At 37.8% G+C, this 14,145-nt stretch overlaps 1 protein-coding gene across 4 annotated transcripts in view; it reads right to left on the bottom strand.

Annotated features, from left to right (window-relative positions):
• LOC126197083 (uncharacterized) overlaps positions 1-14,145 on the bottom strand; it is a 576,613-nt gene that overhangs the window by 29,447 nt on the left and 533,021 nt on the right. For all 4 annotated transcript variants that reach the window (XM_049934616.1, XM_049934613.1, XM_049934615.1 and 1 more), the window contains exons 5-8: positions 12,812-12,991; positions 8,168-8,375; positions 6,083-6,230; positions 4,979-5,150 (exon numbers count right to left, since the gene is read on the bottom strand). In XM_049934616.1, coding sequence (XP_049790573.1) covers positions 4,979-5,150; positions 6,083-6,230; positions 8,168-8,375; positions 12,812-12,991 — 708 coding nt within the window. The remainder of the gene's footprint in view (positions 1-4,978; positions 5,151-6,082; positions 6,231-8,167; positions 8,376-12,811; positions 12,992-14,145) is intronic.

The raw sequence follows: 14,145 nt of genomic DNA, 5'->3' as shown, positions 1-14,145 counted from the left end.
GTTTCTGATAGATTATATTAATGGTAAGACAGAGATTTAGGAACCAGGTTTTAAATTGTAAGACATTTCCAGGGGCAGATGTGGACTCTGACCACAACCTATTGGTTATGAACTGTAGATTAAAACTGAAGAAACTGCAAAAAGGTGGCAATTTAAGGAGATGGGACCTGGATAAACAGACTAAACCAGAGGTTGTACAGAGTTTCAGGGAGAGCATAATGGAACAATTGACAAGAATGGGGGAAAGAAATACATTAGAAGAAGAATGGGTAGCTTTGAGGGATGAAGTAGTGAAGGCAGCAGAGGATCAATTAGGTAAAAAGACGAGGGCTAGTAGAAATCCTTGGGTAACAGAAGAAATATTCAATTTAATTGATGAAAGGAGAAAATATAAAAATGCAGTAAATGAAGCAGGCAAAAAGGAATACATCATCATCATCATGTTGGACAGTTTCCAGCCATTGGCTGGGTCTGTCGGGAACACAAGCCTCTCCATCATGTTCTGTCTTTCCACCATTCCCCCTCTTCCACCTTCGTCCAGTTCTCTCCTCTTCTCGTCACACATTCCTTCACTCCCTTCACCCATCTATCTCTTGGTCTTCCTCTGGGCCTCTTCCCCTCCAGTTGCAGATCAAACATCCTCTTTGGAATTCTTCCCTCATCCATTCTCTTCATGTGTCCATACCACTGCAGTCTTGATTTTTCTATCCTGTCCTGTACTGGTTCCTCCTTTAGTCTTTCCCTCACATACACATTTCGCAATCTGTCTCGTCTTGTTATACTCAACCTGCTCCTCTGGAACTTCATTTCACTAGCCTGTATTCAACTTTTGTCGCTTTTGTGCATTACCCATGTCTCACTTCCGTATGTCAATATGGGGACAAAGTATGTTCGGTATATAATTCCCTTGGATTTCTGTGGCACCTCCTTGCTCCAAATAAGCCCCTAATGCAATTGTAGAACTGCCCTGCTTTTCTGCACCTTTCATTTATTTCCATTGCGTTTCCCCCTTTACTTTCAATCATGCTTCCCAGGTACTTGAAGTTCTCTACCACTTGAAGTTTAGAAGATGATAGAGATTTGTCAGGACTGGCTCTCCCAAGGCTGTCAGTAGTTCTAATGGAATGTTGTCTACTCTTGGGGCCTTGTTTTGCTTCAGGTCTTTCAGTGCTCTGTCAAACTCTTCACGCAGTATCACATCTCCCATTTCATCTTAATCTACATCCTCTTCCATATCCATAATATTGCCCTCAAGTAGATCGCCCTTGTATAGACCCTCTATATACTCGTTCCACCTTTCTGCTTTGCCTTCTTTGCTTAGAATTGGGCTTCCATAAGTCCAACCCCTCGTCCAAGTCGTGGGAGATGGGCAACGGCACAAAGTACGGGACTGCCTATAGGGGCGATGTACAGCGGGGAGTTCGTGTGCCCCAGGACCGCTACGGTAGCTGGGAAGGCCCTATGGGAACCCTGAAACGTGACGGCTAACGGGGCTCTGGTGAAGCTGCGATAGGCCTAGCAAGCCAGTAGTGGATAAATCAACTGCTTTTAAAAAGGGAACATGCCTCGGATCACGGAACGGATTTAAAAAGGAATACAAACATCTCAAAAATGAAATCGACAGGAAGTGCAAAATGGCTAAGCAGGGATGGCTAGAGGACAAATGTAAGGCTGTAGAAGCTTATCTCACTAGAGGTAAGATAGATACTGCCTACAGGAAAATTAAAGAGACCTTTGGAGAAAAGAGAACCACTTGTATGAATATCAAGAGCTCAGATGGAAGCCCAATTCTAAGCAAAGAAGGCAAAGCAGAAAGGTGGAACGAGTATATAGAGGGCAATATTATGGATATGGAAGAGGATGTAGATTAAGATGAAATGGGAGATGTGATACTGCGTGAAGAGTTTGACAGAGCACTGAAAGACCTGAAGCAAAACAAGGCCCCAGGAGTAGACAACATTCCATTAGAACTACTGACAGCCTTGGGAGAGCCAGTCCTGACAAATCTCTACCATCTGGTGAGCAAAATGTATGGGACAGGCCAGATACCCTCAGACTTCAAGAAGAATATAATAATTCTAATCCCAAAGAAACCAGGTGTTGATAGATGTAAAAATTACCAAACTATCAGTTTAATAAGCCACGGCTGCAAAATACTAATGCGAATTCTTTACAGAAGAATGGAAAAACTGGTAGAAGCCGACCTCGGGGAAGATCAGTTTGGATTCCGTAGAAATGTTGGAACACATGAGGCAATACTGACCCTACGGCTTATCTTAGAAGCTAGATTTAGAAAAGGCAAACCTACGTTTCTAGCACTTGTAGACTTACAGAAAGCTTTTGACAATGTTGACTCGAATACTCTCTTTCAAATACTGAAGGTGGCAGGGGTAAAAAACAGGGAGCAAAAGGCTATTTACAATTTGTACAGAAACCAGATGGCAAATATAAGAGCTGAGGGACATGAAAGAGAAGCAGTGGTTGGGAAGGGAGTGAGACAGGGGTGTAGCCTCTCCCCGATGTTATTCAATCCATATATTGAGCAAGCAGTAAAGGAAACAAAAGAAAAATTCAGAGTAGGTGTTAAAATCCATGGAGAAGAAATAAAAACTTCAAGGTTCGCTGACGACATTGTAATTCTGTGAGAGACAGCATAGGACTTGAAAGAGCAGTTGATCAGAATGGACAGTGTCTTGAAAGGAGGATATAAGATGAACATATACAAAAGCAAAATGAGGATAATGGAATGTAGTCAAATAAACTCAGGTGATGCTGAGGGAATTAGATTAGGAAATGAGACACTTAAAGTAGTAAAGGAGTTCTGCTATTTGGGGAGCAAAATAACTGATGATGGTTGAAGTAGATAAGATATTAAATGTATACTGGCAATGGCAAGGAAAGCATTTCTGAAGAAGAGGAATATGTTAACGTCGAGTATAGATTTAAGTGTCAGGAAGTCGTTTCTGAAAGTATTTGTATGGAGTGTAGCCATGTATGGAAGTGAAACATGGATGATAAATAGTTTGGACAAGAAGAGAATAGAAGACTATGATGATACAAACCTTTTAATCTGAGTATGCAGTTTCTCAGCTCCTGTGTTGGAGGCTGTTAATTTTCTGAATAAATCTTCACTTCCCACATAGTATGATACTTTGATGTGTAGTTAATTTACACATCCACAACTTGTTAAAGAAAAGCACTAATGTTGGTTTGACAGGTGATAGTTTACTTTCAGTTATTTCATGCTAGTAATGCCCATACAGATATAGATCATTTTCTGTAAACATACTGAAACACTGTACTTGCTATGACTATAATCTTCCCTCAGAAGTGATTGGGTTTGTTCACGCTGGGTCATAAACAGGTTGCAAAATTTTTACTTCTGATCAGCTTATGATGGGCTCTCTCTGCCTGGCTTTCAGTCACTGGCCAGTCACGTTACCTGGTTAATATGATGTGTTCTGAGAACACAGTCAGCCAAGGAAATTGAAGTAAACAACTTGTCTCCATTAGATCAACAATAAATTTTTCATGTAGAGGTAATAGCTGTGTGTACAAGATGTTTTTCATGGGATTTATGTAAAATTAGATAAAGAAAGTAATGATGAACAAGTAAAAATGAACAGTTTCCAAAAACGAATTATCTCCAGTGAACTATTTCCTAAAGATCGACAAGTTCGCCCATCTCTGACTTGCATTGCCTCGATAATCACTAACATCTATGTGAGACTGAATTATCACATTAATTTTAATTCTATTGTGGAGCAACAATCATACATTGCAAATAGTTTGACTACAACCTAAACAATATCCACTTATTTCATATGTAACTTATATTATTAATGGAAATTGCCTTCCAAAACTCATCAAAAATTTTACAATAATCCTATCATTCTTGTGGTTCAAATGTCTTCTGTTAACTAAATCTTTTTATACAGTCATCTACAAACACTGTTCTTATGTAATCTGCACAGTTTGCTCTTTTTTTCCCCACCTATCTCATTTCTCCTTTTCTTTAAGCATATTTTTCTCAATGTGTTGATCTAATTAAAGAAACACTAATTTTTCTGAAAATGCATAGATGACTAAAAACATAGTAGTTTCAAATGTCCTTTATCACTGATGAGACAGAAATAGATTCACAATCTATCAATGTTAGACCTTCATATTAGAGTTTCAGTTGTTTATTTTATACTGCATGACATTAAAATATAACCTTCAAATTATTCTGTGCAGGGTAGACAAATGGGGAGAGTACAGAATATAACTTTACTGTAGAAACTTACCAACTATCATGGACGGCAAGCATTTGAAGTCTGTTTGAGAATTAATTTTTTTACTCTAAGTAGGTTGTTTCCTGCAGTTACTGTATATCGTAAGTTAAAACTGAATGCTGCAAGGGATTCAAACCCAGATTTCTGCTTTCATGGATAGTGTACTACCAGTTACTCCATCCCAACATACCAGTGGACTGAAACAACGCTTCGGCTTGTCACAAGTTCCTGATTCTACCACTTCCTCAGTATCTTTTGACAGCTATCCACATTTTACATTGAATATTGATCTCAGCTGAACTGAGAATTTAAAACCACTTTGGTCCCATAAATTCACAGTTCTGGCAGTAAAAGCCTGCATCAGCCATTAAAAATACTTGTAAAATAAAAAAATAAAAAGAACCAAAAATCATTGCCCAAATTTCACAGATGGTGGCTGTTTTTATTCTGTACTTCTTTTTCACTGATACATCATCATTTGTGCATGGTTCATCACAAAAACAGATGCAGTAAGTTACTTGACAACAAAAGTCTGAGTAATGTGCCTGCAAAATGACAGTGCTAACTGGCCAACTGTCACTATGATTCATAAGTAAATCTTACTTTTTTTTTTGATGAGCTGCTCATATTTGACAAGAACTTAGTAACCCTCATACATTTTATATGACTTTCAGTAATCAGTAAGACAAAGTGCCATAAAATACCTCTTTGCTTAATTTCAAATCAGGTACCCCATGCTTTCTTCTGTACTCATTGTGGATCCTTAGACCCTCCTCTGCAAAGTCTTCATCACTTGCACTCCCATTAACAGCAGATCCATTAACCACAGCACCATACTTCACTGGAGTCTTCTTAGCCTTGTCCTTAGGGAATCCTCTGAAAATAAATATTACAAAACTTTATTCAATTCATATTTTACTCAAAACTATAAATATAAACTAAGAAGATGGAAGTTGTCACACTAGGCTTCTGAAATACTTGTGCTTCAAAAGGAAAATCATCCACATAGATCTACCAAAAAAGCTGCTTTATTAACACGAATACCTTGACATGAAACTAAAGAAACATGGTATCTTAGATGACTGTAGATCAATGTCTACACCTATGTCTTCATCTATAGTTGCAGTCTGCTTGCCATTGGAAATCCTGTAGTGGATGACATTCAGCATATTCTATTTTAGTGCCTATGTCTTGCACAAACAACTGGAGACATGATATAATTAACTGATTTCATTAAGAAGCAAATCTTTCTCAGACTTAGTCAGTTTGGACAATAAAATTTTTATTTTAAGTTCATTGCTTCTCTCACAATAATCTTCATGTCAATTATGTTCAACTTCCATGAACTGCCATTTGTTTTGAATTGCCACCAACTCTGTTTCTGTTTTGAGTAATTTTTAATATAATTTCCCAGACTTCAGTATATTGTTTGTCATGTATAGTGCATGTCCTAAGGTATGTCTGAATCTGAACTGTAGATTTAATATAAAATGATATGGTATATTTCTTTAACTAGACAAAATTTCTCTCTCACATAGGAGGAATGCATACTCCCAAGTCATGAGGCTGCAATATATGGTGTCCATAATTCTCTATTTTGTTACTTGATTTCAGTATATGGATATCTCATACTTAACATAACTTGAGCACTCAGAATTAAAGAAGAGATCCAACTACTCAAATGAAGTAACATCTAAAAATTGCTCAAGTTTGTTTTAACTGGAAATGATAAACAGAAACATTAAAACTATCAGCTATATGAACAGAAGTTACTGAATTCTAATGTCTAGGTTTGACTAGGTACATACCCCAGTGGTGGTACATTTTCAGCAAAGCTTCCAAGGAAATTGCCTGGTGGTGAATAGTTTGCAACAACAAAAACTTGGCCATTGCGACTTCGTGCCACTGCTACTCCTAGCTCCTCACTGTCTCTCCATACAACCTGGCTAAAGTGCCCTGCAAATGTTTAAAGATATTTTTAATCATGTAAATCATACATCACCTCTGATAATTAATTTTAAGAAACAAACAAATAATATCATTTAAAGTAGACGTATTATTAAAAAAATTTAAAATTTAATGTAATGATAGTAAAAGGTGATCTGTATGACATATAGCCTTACTGATTTTATACCTGTTCACACTGGTGTATAGGATATACGAGTCTGGTGACATACCACCTCACTTTTGGAAATACATCACCAAAACAATTCTGAAGACTGCAAGAGCTGACAAGTGCAAGAATTATTGCACAATCAGCTTAACAACAGCCCAAGTGTCCAAGTTGCTGACAAGAATAATATACAGAAGAATGAAAAAGAAAATTGAGGATGCGTTAGATGGCAATCAGTTCAGTTTTAGGAAATGTTAAGGCACCAGAGAGGCAATTCTGATGTTGTGGTTGGTAATGGAAGCAAAACTAAAGAAAAATCAAGACAAGTTCATAGGATGTATCAACATAGAAAAAGTGTTCAATAATGTAAAATGGTGCAAGATGTTCAAAATTCTGAGAAAAATCTATAGGGAGAGACATGTGATATACAATATGTACAAGAGCCATTGGATGACCAAGAATGAAGTGCTCGGACTAAAAAGGGCATAATTCAAGGATGTAGCCTTTTACCCCTACTATTCAACCTGTACATCAAAGAAGTAATTATAGAAATAAAAGAAGGTTCCAGAGTGGGATTAAAATTTATGGTGAAAGGGTATCAAGGACATGATTCACTGATGACATTGCTATCCTCAGTGAAAATGAGGAAGAATTACATGATCTGCTGAAGGGAATAAACAGTCTAATAAGTACAGAATATGGATTGAGAGTAAATTGGAGAAAGACCAAAGTAATGAGAAGTAGCAGAAATGAGAACAGCGAGAAACTTAAAATCAGGATTACAGGTCATGAAGTAGATGAAGTTAAGGAATTCTGCGATCTAGGCAGCAAAATAACTGATGATGGATGGAGCGGGGAGTACATCAAAAGCAGACTATCACTGGCAAAAAGGCATTCCTCACCAAGAAAAGTCTACTATTATCAAACATAGTTCTTAATTTGATGAAGAAATTCCTGAGAATGTATGTTTGGAGCACACCATTGTATGGTAGTGAAACATGGGCTGTGGGAAAACCGGAACAGAAGAGAAGCAAAGCATTTGAGATGTGGTGCTACAGACAAATGTTGAACATTAGGTGGACTGTTAAGGTAAGGGATGAGGTGATTCTGCACAAAATCAGAGAGGAAAGGAATATGTGTAAAACACTGACAAGGAGAAGAGACAGGATGATAGGACATCTGTTAAGACATCAGGGAATGACTTCCATGGTACCAGAGGGTAAAAACTGTAGAGGAAGACAGACACTGGAATACATACAACAAATAATTGAGAATGTAGGGTGCAAGTGCTACTCTGAGATGAAGAGGTTGCACAGGAGAGGAATTTGTAGTGGGCCACATCAAACCAGTCAGAAGAATGATGACACAAAAAAAGAAGAGTGAGTTTCCTGATGATCCATTTTTCTCAGTTAACTCTCTAATAAGCCTTGGGAGTGTGCTTTACCTCAGATAACTTTTATGAATGAGGTTACTGAAATATAAATTTTACTAGTATATACATTTTAATTCTGAGGACTCACATCTACAGTATCAATTTCAAGAATAATATATTCATTATGCATTTTTTACAACAAACGCACAATCAAAATATTTTTCATTTGCTGAACAAAACTTAAAATTCAGAAACTCATACAACTAATATTAAATTTCCAGTCCTTTTGAATATTACTTAAATACAACAGAAACACTCAATCTGCCAATTGCGCTCTGACCCTCAAAATTACAGTCATGTTGTTACTCTTAATTTTTCTTCTTATGAAATTCATTCCAGGATAATTACCTGATTTTAAATCACGTGGTTCTCTCCCAAAAGGATGATCCTTTATTTCACTGTACCAGTGATCAACAGGCTCTCTCCCAGTGACTTTGTGAGCTCCACTAGATGACCAACTGCAGAAAATGTTTTCTCCATAATCAGAGTTTTGTCGATGTTCTGAGTGACCTTTCTGGGCAAGATGCTTGGCCCATTCTTCACTGTACTTACACAGCTGTAGGAGGAAACAGTGAAACCTTTAGCAGCAATAACAAATTTGACTGGGAGACAATGCAAATTTCAGAAGGAGGCTGGTGTGTACAGAATTATTCATTTTCCCCTGAACAGAGTTGTGTGTCCGTAGAAATTGGAAATTCTCTCTGCTCTTATGTAAAGGATATATTTTACTTCTTTTACGTCTCTAAAAATTAAGCTCAGAGGTTTACTTTACTTGACAGAACATTGCTTTACTTCATTTACATATTGAACACAGCCTGTATAATCAAATAAGTCAGGGACTAAATCAAAATATTTTCAGTTATTAGTAACTTAAACACAAGGAGTAGAATGAGGAAAAAAGATGCAAATATTTGATCAGATGGAGAAAATATAAGTTACCTTACCAGAAGACTAAATGGGTGGCAGAAATCAAAATTCGCTAGAAACATGTCCTCTTAGCTTCATTCTACAGCATAGATACTGATGATGAGTGCAAATAATGACAGGCATGGCTACATTATTATTGTTGCTTCTGTGTTATTAGCTGATCAAAATATTATTGCACCTGGGAGTGATGGTGTTTTGATTGGCTTATTGTGATTTTTTTACAAAGATATCTGAAGAGGACATGCTGAACCACTTGGTAGTATATGCACAACTGTCTTCGAAGTATTCACAATATGATGTGTTTTCCTTGATTGCCACTTTAATTGTTTACTGTGACATCACCTCATGTTTCCTTTAATGCCCACAGGAGAGCAAGTGCAACAATATCACGGCCAGCAAATACATGCTTTCTCTAGGTCCCTCTGTATTGTCAATATACCATCAGTCTGTTTTTGAGGCATCTTTGTTATAAGGTTTATGACAGTCTTAATACTGTAAGTGGCGTCTTGTTACCAGTGGCTGTATAAATATTTAGGAAAATGGCTGTCATTGTTATGAAATATGCATGTTATGATTAATAAATATGTTTCATGAAAAGAGGCTGGACTAATTTCATTTGTCATTGAACCTATGTAAAGCTGAAAATGGTAATGTATGTTAGGTTGCACAGCTGTGTCACAATATGTTTCCAGACAGAAGGCAGCACAGTCGTGCAACATCTGCTGCTGCTGCTTACCATCATATTCCTGAGACAGAGTCTGTAGTGCTTTGAACAGTGGAAGGAGATATACCAAGACCTAGTTGTACACATAACAGAAGGACCACATTCTGTAGGCTACTGATCAAGATCAAGCCAAGTATCAGTACACAACTTCTTGTCATCGCACATAATACATCTTACGGTACTACACAGAGGGTATTTCATGGTACTTCCAAATACAAGGGTTGGAACTTTAATAGTGGCAACTATTTATTTACAGCTCATACAAAATATATACACGTTTCAAAATTTTACTGACCTTCAAAGTAGTCACCAGCACTGTGTATAACCCATTTCCACTGATGTGGAAGTCTTAAGATACTCTTAGCAGTGCCAGTTGTGTTGACAGTTTGAGTGGCGCAGTCTATTGCCAGACGAATATGTAGCAGTTCTGGAGCGAATGCCGTGATGTATTTCCTTCAGTTTAGAAATCGAGTTGAACTCACGAGGGCTTAAGTCAGGGGAGTGCAGTAGGTGGTATAGCACTTAGCAGCCCCATCAGTCAAACAAATCATTAACAGCTTGCACTGTATGTGCTTGAGCATTGTCCTGCAAAATGATGGTCAGGTCCTGCAGAAAGTGTCATCACTTCTGTCTCTAAGCTGGTCGCAGGCTGTGTTCCATAAATGAACAGCACAGAGAAATAAATAGATAAATAAATAAATAGTTGCCATTATTAAAGTTCCAACCCTCATATTTGTGTCAGATTCAATCTATACAGCACCTTTCACCTGCTGTTAACCAATGATACAACTACTTTCCACCAGTGATTTATTGCACTATCTGCTGGTCCATGGTCCAGTCTCATTTTGAGATGAGACAGCATTTGGAAGAGATGGAACAGCATATTTCCCTGACTGACAATTAATTATTGGCAGATGAAAATTATCATGGTAAAATATTGTGAAAAGGAAAGTTGCTACTCACCTTACAGAAGAGATGCTCAATCGCATACAGACACAACAAAAACTCAGTGTGTGAGTTGTGTTTATGTGAGAGTGTATGTGTGCATTTGTCATCTAATTTTGACAGAGGCCTTACTGGCCAAAAGCTATATTTGTGACAGTCTTTTTGTGGTGCCTATCTGCAACTCACCATCTCTGCTATATGGCGAGTAGCAACTTCCTTTTCACAATATTGTCACATTCCATCCTGGATTTTCTATTATCATCATACAATTGAATTAGACACCAGTTGCAGTTTGATGTGTGGACTGGTACTACTCAGAAGAATCACCTACAAAGGAGCACCCATTGTCAACCAGTACCACACTGGGCTAAAAAAATTGAACAATATCCTTCACCAAGATTTTGATTATGTATCATCATGCTCTGAAATGAGGCACATCTTACCACATATCCTTCCCACACTCCTCAAGTGGCGTTCCATTACCCACCCAACCTACACAACATCCTAGTTCATCTCTATGCCACTTCCTTTTCCAACCTGTCTCCATAGGTTCATACGCTTGTGGCAGACCTACTGCAAGATTTACCCAATCCACACATCCAGCACTTCCTGCTCTAGACCTGTTAAGGCCTATCCTGTCTGAACAGAGGCAGGGCTACCTGTGAAAGCAGCTATGTCATATATGAACAAAACATATTTAACCAGATTTTGTAGATGACATAAATCTGGGATTACAATAATTTTGTGGTGCGTACATTTAGTGGTCGCCATTAACATGTATGTGTACTTACTTCATGAGAAACTACAGAGTGGTTTGCTATTTAACACAGGGTGTACAACCTAGAGATCAGAAACTTTACTTAACCAGTTCACTCCCCACCCCCCCAGTTCCTGCTACCCTCCTGCAACTAATGTACTAGTGGTAAAAAACTTCTACCACCAGAATTCAAAATGGGTATGTCCAAGTTGAACATTTCCAAATAACCTCTGTTAGTAAATAGCTGGAGTTATTGTACGATATTTTTTAAGGAGGACATAACAATGAATAATAAAAGAAAATATTTCCAATTTTTAAAATCATAAAACAGAATGGCAGGGTCACTGCCTAATTTCAGGAGGTAAACTTCTTGTATTAACGATACAAAGAAATTAAGTACAAGAAACTATCCCAGTTTGCAGAACTATTAGTTCTAACCTTGGGGAAAAGAGAAGGATAGTTTGGTGAAGATTAGAAAAGTAGGGCATGCCACTCTCAAGAGAACTATATACAAACTGGGTGACCAACTTTGTTCACCTTTCACGTGACTGTAGTACAAACTTAGATGTAGAAAATACTTTTGAAGCATTTATGCAAATTGAGATTTGAAGTTTTATGATCCTATTCAGTACCATGAGAAAAGTAGCTGTCAAATAGTGCGTGACATGTGTGCAACTGGCTGAACTGGCAGAATGCAAGTCTGCCCATGCTGCACTCAAGTCTAATCTTCCACCAAACACTTACATCACCACAATGAATTACATTTCTTCAGAATGGAAAAGCAACAGCAACAACAACAACAATGAAAATAATATGAATAATGATATCATAGTGGTACATTCATGGCAAGATATAATAAAGATTCTTTATAAAAATGAACCTTTATTCATGCACAAATCACAGTGAAGTGATTCTGTTCTATACCTGCTTTGAGTAATGTACAATGTATTAGTAATTCTTTCGGAGCATCAACGGAAAGTAGCTGTGTCCACTATTTGTGGAATGGGCTGTGGTTGGCAACTTTCCTACCTGTTGCATTACAGAATATGTCACTTCAATATTAGAATTGGTCTATTTGCTAGTGAACCACTCAGGAGACTTGTTTATTTCTGTGTTTTAAAAATGGAGCCATTACCATGACATCCAACAGCAACTGAAGAATAATAACAAATAATGACAAGTCTCAAATGCAGTAGGGGCTAACATCTAGTCTATTGCCTCAGCCAGTAATGCTGAAGATATAGATGCTCCCATATGATATTCAACAGGCTTTGATTTCTCAAAAAATGTTAAAGAAGTGCATTGTATTAGAACAGAAATAGTTACACATAAGTACCTACTACTGTCACATGAAAGATGGGTAAAATGAGTTACACATTGCACACATGCCTCTCATAAGTTTTTCTCAACGAAATTTTCCTTTGATACAATCTTTCCAGTTTGGTAGATGAATGTCATCCAGCCAACAATGCCCAGAATTTTCCTTTGATACAATCTTTCCAGTTTGGTAAATGAATGTCATCCAGCCAACAATGCCACAAGACTACTTTAAGCATTTCATATTAGTGAATAAGTATTTTTAATCAGTTTTGCCAGCAGGATTGATTTGCCTTATTTTATTTGAAGGAGTTAAAATCACCTTCTTGCTTAGCCTCAAGGGTGGAACACCATGCTTCTCTCTGTACTCATTATGGGCATTAAGACAATCTGTTGCAAAATCAGCATCACTTTCCATAGATTCAGTTGATGCTGCACCATTTGTTGTTGGACTAACAGGCTTCAATCTTGATTTCAGTAAACTCAGCTGCGTTTCAGCTTTCTGTAACAAAGTTGATGATAGTATTAACTGTGCCATAATTCACATCATATATATTTGCTTCTGTCTTATAGATGCACTACATGATCAAAAGTATCCGGGCAGCCCTCTGTAATGTGAAATTGACCAGCAGATGTCTTGAGAGATGGAACCACCAGTATAAAAGGATGCAGCAAGTGTTGTGTTGTCAGTAGAGTAGCAGTAACAACAGACTCGGTCAGTCAGGAGAGCTACGTGACCTTGAACTTGGACTAGTCACTGGGACATTTCAACCCCACTAAATCTGCCCAAGTTTATTGTTGTGATGTGATTGTGAAGTGTAAATATGAAGGAACAACCATAGCTAAACCACAACCACGCAGACTACATATACCAATGGACAGCGACTGTTTAGCACTGTGAAGGTGGTTGTAAAAGATCGCATGAAATCAGTGGAATGAATCACTCACGAGTACCAAACTGCTGCAGAAATCCAGCTAACACAATGACTGTGCGTAGCGAGTTAAAAATAGGGGGGTACAGTGGTCAAGCAGTGTGTCACAAGTCGCACATCTCTGTAGTCAATGCTAAGCGACGCTTGAGGTTGTGTAAAGAGCAGCACCACTGAACAGTGGTTGAAATGAATGATTTGGAGTGATGAGTCATGCTATAACTTGTGGCAATTTGACAGAAGGGTTTGGGTGTGTCGGATACCTGGAGAACATTAACTGCCATCATGTGTATTGCCAACAGTGAGATAAGGAGGAGACGGTGTAATGGTATGGGAACGTTTTTCATTGTTAGGTTATGGTCGTCTTATTGTGCTTAAGAAAATACTAAATGTGAAAGGATATGACCACTTTTTACAGCATTGTGTACTGTGTATAGTAGAGGAACAGTCGGGAGATGATGATAGTTTGTATCAGTGTAACAATACACCCTGCGAGGCAATAATTGGTGGACGATATCAATCCTATAATGTACTAGCCTGCCCAGAGTCATAGCCTGAATATTAAGGAATTGTTAAAATGAGTTAGAATGTTGACTTAGCTTCAGACCCCTGTGCCCAGCATCACTCTCCTTCTCTAGTTTTAGCTCTTGACGAAAAATGTACATTCCTCCACAGACATTCAGGCACCTAATTGAAAATGTACCCAGCAGAATTTAAGCTATCATAA

Source organism: Schistocerca nitens, chromosome 1, assembly GCF_023898315.1.
Source record: "Schistocerca nitens isolate TAMUIC-IGC-003100 chromosome 1, iqSchNite1.1, whole genome shotgun sequence".
Lineage (NCBI taxonomy): Eukaryota > Metazoa > Arthropoda > Insecta > Orthoptera > Acrididae > Schistocerca > Schistocerca nitens.
This window is presented reverse-complemented; position numbering and strand designations above follow the sequence as displayed.